Consider the following 7,082-nt stretch of genomic DNA (forward strand, 5'->3'; position numbering starts at 1 on the left):
AATGCAGTATGAAATATACCATTGAACCAACTAAAACATTTGATTCAGACCTTGTTTTAAAACAATGGTATTAAAATATTACACAAACTTGAAACATTAAAACAGTACTTTCAATATTGCATTACATAAATCCAACTAAACAGAGTATGAGATAAAGAGGAATAAAAATATGATGTATCAGAGCATACACTAGTAAAACAGAATGAAACACGACAAAGCACATAACACAATATTTTTCATGAGTGGAAAACCCTCTTGGGGTAGAAAAACCACTCGGAAGATCCCTTATATTGATTCAAAAAGAGCACCAACTCAGTTCACATGTTTTAGAAACCACAAGGCCTCAAGGAGCACCAACCCCTCTTCTTATCAATGAATATTTCAACTCGAGCTTACAACCACTGGTGATTTTATGCATGCATTTTATTCTTGCAGTCACAAAACCATCAGGGATTGAAGCGAGAATATTTTACCAGTCTGTACATATGAATAATTTTGCAACAATATTCTTCAAGGATAAAATTAACACTATCCAATCACTGACAAAAATCTAGTTTCAAATCATTAAAGCCTCATATGCTCTGAACAATATGGTTTCGAAAAACCCTGAACAATATGGTTTCACATCAACAAAGTTTCATATACTCTGTAACAAAAACAGAGTATTGATTCTTAAGAAACCCCTTGGCTGTGACTGGTAATCTACTGCACTGTTTAAAAATGTTATCACTTTCTTCACACTTGTCTCACTGTATCTCACTGTTTTTCACACATCATCTGTTCTGAGAATCAAACGTTTTATATATGCCAAAAACAACAGACAAGTCTTCATAAGAAACTCACGAAGTAGTTTGCAAAACCCACGTTAGGGTTGAGAGAAAGAAACTGTTTTACGGTACACAGTTACAGCAACTGTTTTCCTTTCATTTTAAATAAACAACTCTTCTTCAACTAACAGAAGATAAACAACAATAACTCTTTCATTCTTTTTCATTTCCAAAATAAAACCGGAATGAACAAAACATTTACCATAACTGATTCGAAAAATCACCAGAGAGTAACAAGTTTTCTCCATTTCGTCCATTAATTTGCTCTTGTACAAAATAAAGTTATAGAGAATACCTGTCATTGAAGACCATTAAAAAAACTGTAGAAAAGCGACGGCCGAATCCACATAATCTTCATTTTATGCCAACGAACAGAGTAAAAAATACTATCAATCGAAAGCTTGCACTGGACTGGTAAACATATCAAAAACCCATATGCAGATTTCAAGGAAACGTTCCACATTTTCCGCATAATATACAGTGATAGCTAGGGTTTGAAGAATGTAGAGATGAAATGCGAACAATCAAACTGCTTTTCCAAGCTTAACCAAGACTGAGCATCCGTAACAAATGAAAAAGAAACTTATTTGAAGTCCACATTACGTTGCCCACCACGTGGATCATTATTTCCAAGACATAAGTGCTTAGTCAAATAACATGTGCATTTATCCTTTACTGCCACGCAACCATCCATATTGCCCGATGGGAGTCAAAAACTTAACCATGATTAGGAATTAGCCACTACATATACTTTTTGGCATCAAGGTCAAATCAGGGTCAACACTCTCTCAATCAACTGGGTGCCATAGTTATCAGAATCTCTGTTAAACAAGGTATGCCAGAAAGCTCTCAGCACCTCTGTAAAATAATAGGCATACCAGAAACCTCTCAGCGTCTCTGTTAAACAAGGTATGCTAGAAAGCTCTCAGCATTTCTGAAAAACAATAGGCATACCAGAAACCTATACCAGAAAGCTCTCAACATCTGTGTTAAACAATTGGCATAACAGAAACCTCTCAGCATCTCTGTTAAACAAGGTATATCAGAAAGCTCTCAGCAACACAATGGGCATACCAGAAACCTCTCAGCATCTCTGTTAAACAAGGTATATCAGAAACCTCTCAGCATCTCTGTTAAACAATTGGCATACAAAAACCTCTCGGCATCTATGTTAAACAATTGGCATACCAGAAATCTCTCAGCGTCTCTGTAAAACAATTGGCATCTATGTTAAACAAGGTATACCAGAAAGGTCTCAGCATCTCTGTTAAACAATTGGCATACCAGAAACCTCTTTCAATAAGGGACCGATTAGCAGTCCGAAACTTGTGTTTTCAGCAAGGTAATTCTGAAGAACCAGAGATGAGGGCAGAGGAAGAGGATGGCCCTGCCGCAGAGGAAGAGGATGGCCCTGCTGCTGAGGAAGAGGCCGACTGAGATGTGGAGTCAATGAACACATACTGCGTATCACCAATCTCGCTGGTGAATGCAGGTTTTGCTTTTGTTGCCTCCACCCTTGGTATTGGAGAATTTCCTGTAAGCATTGATACAACATTCGACATGGACGGTCTCTTTGATGCTGAGTCATGCGCGCACAGAAGGGCAACGTTTATCACTCTTGATACCTGTTCGGCATCGAACGCTCCCTCCAGCCTTGGATCCACAATACCCAGCCCTTCATTTTTTTGGTATAGTCTCCATGTCTGCAAACAAATGCTTTGCTTAGCACAGGCAAACTCATATTTTTAATGAAAAATCAAATCTATAATTAGAGTTGTACCCAGGGCAGTAGAAGCCGCATCTCAGCCGAAAGCTGATTTTGTATTGATTTTCTACCGCTAACAATCTCCAGAACGAGCACTCCATAGCTGTATACATCGGCTTTAACAGTTAACTGACCGTGGACTGCATATTCCGGAGCAGTATAACCTCTGCAACACAAGTGACACAGATAAATTGAAAAATTTGAAGTTTCATTATATCAGTATAAGCTCTGCAATACAAGTGACAGAGAAATTAAAATATTTTAAGTTCTATTGTATCAGTGTAACCTCTGCAATCCAAGTGACAGAGAGAAATTGAAAATTTTGAAGATTTATTGGATCTAAAGCACTTAAAAATAGGTTCCCACAATTCTTACAGTGTTCCCCCAATCCCTGTGGTGAGATGGGTTCTGTCGTGAGGGAAGAGTCTTGCCAATCCAAAATCTGCAATTTTAGGCTGGAATTTGTCATCTAACAGAATGTTGGCTGGTTTGATGTCTCTGTGCACGATACGAACATGAGAATACTCGTGCAGATAAGTCAAGCCTCGAGCAGTTCCCAATATAATGTCGAAGCGTGCTTCCCAATTTAGGGAAATTCCTCCTCTGCCTGTAATATGATTTAACTTCACATATTTGAATCGCAGTTGATCATTCCAAATACATCTCAAAAAATTTACAGACATATTTAGGGGATGGAGACTGAGTAGGTCCCTTTCTGTTAAATTACGAGGAAAAGAAACAATCCTTCATGGTAGAGATACAGACTGAATGCAAATTTAATTTAATTTAAAAATGGCTGTGTGATCAAGCTTCAAACCAAAGAGATGCTTGTCGAGGCTTCCGTTTGTCATGTAATCGAAGACGAGCATCCTCGTGTCTTCTAGCGTGGAGAATCCTAGTAATGTAAGCAGGTTCCGGTGAGAGACACCACTGATAAGCTCTATTTCTTTTACGAATTCTTCAGCGACCCTATTCGATTCACTTGGAAACAATCTTTTCACAGCAATTTCTCTCCCATTCTGCAGCCTTCCCTGTCAATTTTCAAACAATTCACTCTGCTGCTACATTTAAGCGAGGAAATTGACCTAGGGTTTCATTTCCAATAAAAGGGAAAGAAGATTGTTGTGTACCTTAAAGACCTGGCCGAATCCCCCTTCACCAATCTTGTTCTTGACATCGAAATCATCAGTTGCCTCTCTAAGATCTTCATAATCAAACCGCCAGGCTCTTTCCCCCAATTCCAATTCCCCGTCTGTAAAGGGCTTTATCAGCATAGAATATTAAAAGGAAATTCGAACCACTCACAAATTTGTTACAGAAATCACCTGGCAGATCTCTCTTTCGCCATTTCCTCAAAAATCTTGGCTGACTACGTTTCCGAAAGACAAAGAAAGCAGCCACCATTAAAACTACTCCACCAATAACTCCAACGATTATGCCTGCAATCTTCCCTTTCGATCCTCCATTTCCCTCCGTGTTCGTCGCTGCGAGGTTTTATAGGCAAACCTTAAAATTCAATCATGAAACAATGCAACTAAACCGCTTTTGAGCTTTCAGATTTAGAAATTAAATTACCGGAAATGCCATTGACAGAAACGAAAGAGTAGTTGGCGTATCTTAAATAGCAACCGTCTTCGAGGTCTTGGCCTTCCAGAGACGGAAGGCATTTTTCTAACTCTTCCTGAGCTCTCTGTAGACATTTTTGGCAGTCTAGGGTTGAAACAGACTGCCAGCATTCAGCCAGAGCATATATGTTGGAAGAAGCCGATTCCACCGTCCACGCAACTGCAAAGCTCTTATTGCTGGGAGCTGTTTCAACGATTGTGCTAAGCAATTTCTGCGTCTTTTGAGAAAAATTCTCCGCGCTGCTATTGGAAGAAGAGTTGCAGGTTCCAGGTAAGCTATTATCTACATACTTGGTAAAAAATGACGAATTTTCAAAGCGCAAGAAACAGCCGTGGACAAAGATTCGTCCCCCATTTTGTGTGGGACAAAGTCGGGCGAGCTGGTTCCGCGCTTCTTCAAAACATTGGGCGCAGAGAGAAAGAGATAAATCAGCTCTGCACTGTGCAAGGCCATACACTTGATTGCTGAAATTCCCTGCAATATCCGTTCCAAAACGAGAAGTTGAGACATTTTGGCTGAGTGAATCCAAAACTGTGTCAAGATTTGTATCAAAAACAGCAGCATCAAGACGGCCGATAGGGCTACAGCCATAAAGGGTATTTGTTGTATTATCCGCCATGGATTGGCCTGTGAAAACCAGGAAAAAAACCAAATACACAGGGACCATTGACATCAATCCCATGAATTGCAGGTGAACGGAATTTGTGGCGAGGTCTCAGAAATTTGTAGAATTTACAAAATTTAACACGGAACTCACAAAATAACATAGAACAATTGATTTCCCTGGTCAACTGTTGAGCCGGGTTTTTTCACCGGACCAAACGTTCAAATGAGTTGTCGCCTCCTCAGCAATTTTTTAAATAAAATTGATTTAAAAAAAATCTTGTTATTGTTGAGTACATTCTGATTTTGGTTATCGAAGTCGTTATTTTTCGACGTGTAAATGCATTTAGTGTTTCTAATTCCTTTGACGGCCCACGGGGTATATGTTTTGGTGGCTTAGTTTGTCAATATAGTCGATAAAGGGGTTTGACTATAGAGTCAAAAATCAATAGGCAATTTAGTTTGTCAATTTAGGGGATAAAGGGGTTTGTCAATTAGGTGGATAAAGGGATTCGAGTTGAAATATTTCTTGTTAAATTTGTAGATTATTGTTTAGTCGTAATCATGAAAAGAATGGACTTTCTTTTTGATATTGACTCAAATCTAAGGGCTCCTTGAGGTGAAGTGTTTAAACGTTAAAGGCAACTTTAGTGATAAGGAAAGATTGTCATTTAGTTTAGATGTAGGGTTTTGATGGATAACTTTTTGCATTTTACATGAATAAACACTTACAATAACATTAAAGTAATGATTAGTGTGAGGTTTAAGGAATGGAGTTGGAATAATGTTTTATCAAAATTATGAAAAGAAATTCTAATGTCTACAATAAATTTGTCATTTGTTATGATCGCATCACGTTGTGAGGTCGAAATTTATCCCATGAAGGGAGGGAAAGCAGTGAAAACTCTTCTCAACAAACCGTTGAAAGCTTCTTTGTAGAGCATCGAACTAGTAATCATAGGCATTTGCCCTTGCAAAACTCAATGACGACCTCCATAGCATTTAACAATGGTTTTGTTTGCAAACCTTGCAAAGCAATCAACGCGGCTATGAAGAAGAAGAGTCAAGAGAAACCTTATTTGTGTCTAGAAGATATTCAGTGTCCCTCTCTTTCCAAAGCACTGGAAAATGGCTCAAATTCACTAAAAAACCCAATCTTGGCTCTCCTTAAACCAAAGGCTAACAAGATGGAAGAATCTCCTATGCAATCCTTAAAAAATAACCTAAGTGCCCTATACCACAACCCTCTTCATCCTTCATCGTTAATATTATGAGGGAATTCCTACCATCAAGAGGGAATTCCTACCATTTGTTAAGATCCTTGAATGTTTGCTTTCTAATGAAGTTTTCGATGTGATTGATGATTGTAGGCAAAGATCAATCATTTTATTTTTCCTTTAGGGAGTTCCTTTTCTGAGCAAGATTTTTATAAATGGGCAAAACCACATTGGAAAAATAGGAGTTGGATGATAGAAACTATTAGAGGGCTAGGAAAGGGTTACATTTCATGCACTTTTTTCTATTGATCATGCACAAGATACCACCCTACATTATGGATCTTGAACAATTTATGGTAAAAAATGTTACCTACAAGCATAGGATATTTACTTCTACCCTGAAGGAGCCTCTAAGTCTTGTTACCCAATGTGGGTAAATTTCCCCTTTTTAAACCTGGCTATCCATCCATTTCTTAAAGACATAGCATCCCAATTAGGCAGAGTTCTATGACACAAAAATAATACATCTATAGGTACTCAAGTATTTGTGTCCACCCTAGGGCCTAAATTGAAGTTGACTTGAACTAGACTCTACTTGATACTCTCCAAATTATTGGTTTGAGATTCTATTTTTCTCAACCCATCTCTTACCTTAACTGTAGGCATCTAAAAATGGTCAATGCTTGCGGTTTCATATTTTATCATGTTTGTGTGACGTTATTTTAGGGTAAATATCATTTATTGACATCTTGACATTCTATTGCATTCTTTCCTATTTGATTCCAAATCCCTCACATTTCAATTAGGTCTCATCGATATCATTTTTCGAATTGCAATCAGTGGTCGTGATCAACCTATCATGTCAATTGGGCATTGTCAACCCTAATTAGTGTCGAATTAGGGTTTTGTCTTGGATCTTTATCATTTTCAAACAATTATCAATCAATTTGAATCAGTTTGGATCTTGTTCAATTGTCAATTATCAGTCTCCTTATCAATTTCGATCAATTCGTCATCGGTCTTTATCAAGTCAACCTTCATAAA

General features: G+C 38.0%; 1 protein-coding gene across 1 annotated transcript; it reads right to left on the reverse strand.

Moving 5' to 3' along the window:
* Positions 1-222: 222 nt before the first annotated feature.
* On the reverse strand, positions 223-5,046 carry LOC131038884 (cold-responsive protein kinase 1). Its single transcript, XM_057971444.2, has 7 exons — positions 4,168-5,046; positions 3,918-4,076; positions 3,723-3,844; positions 3,410-3,623; positions 2,968-3,199; positions 2,608-2,758; positions 223-2,530 (listed from the first exon to the last, which is right to left on the reverse strand). Exons 1-7 carry the CDS (start codon positions 4,898-4,900, stop codon positions 2,162-2,164), a joined length of 1,980 nt encoding a protein of 659 aa, XP_057827427.2. The 5' UTR covers positions 4,901-5,046; the 3' UTR covers positions 223-2,161.
* Positions 5,047-7,082: the final 2,036 nt, after the last annotated feature.

Source organism: Cryptomeria japonica, chromosome 7 (genome assembly GCF_030272615.1).
Source record: "Cryptomeria japonica chromosome 7, Sugi_1.0, whole genome shotgun sequence".
NCBI classification, from domain to species: Eukaryota; Viridiplantae; Streptophyta; class Pinopsida; order Cupressales; family Cupressaceae; genus Cryptomeria; species Cryptomeria japonica.

What these genes read in the sequence shown, in the direction of transcription:
- LOC131038884 (XM_057971444.2), bottom strand. Translation starts at nt 4,900, where the DNA reads ATGGGATTGATGTCAATGGTCCCTGTGTATTTGGTTTTTTTCCTGGTT. An exon ending in GATTCGGCCAGGTCTTTAAG is followed by an intron (nt 3,624 to 3,722) that starts GTACACAACAAT and finishes GAAAATTGACAG; the next exon opens with GGAAGGCTGCAGAATGGGAG. An exon ending in ACAGGGATTGGGGGAACACT is followed by an intron (nt 2,759 to 2,967) that starts GTAAGAATTGTG and finishes CTTGTGTTGCAG; the next exon opens with AGGTTATACTGCTCCGGAAT.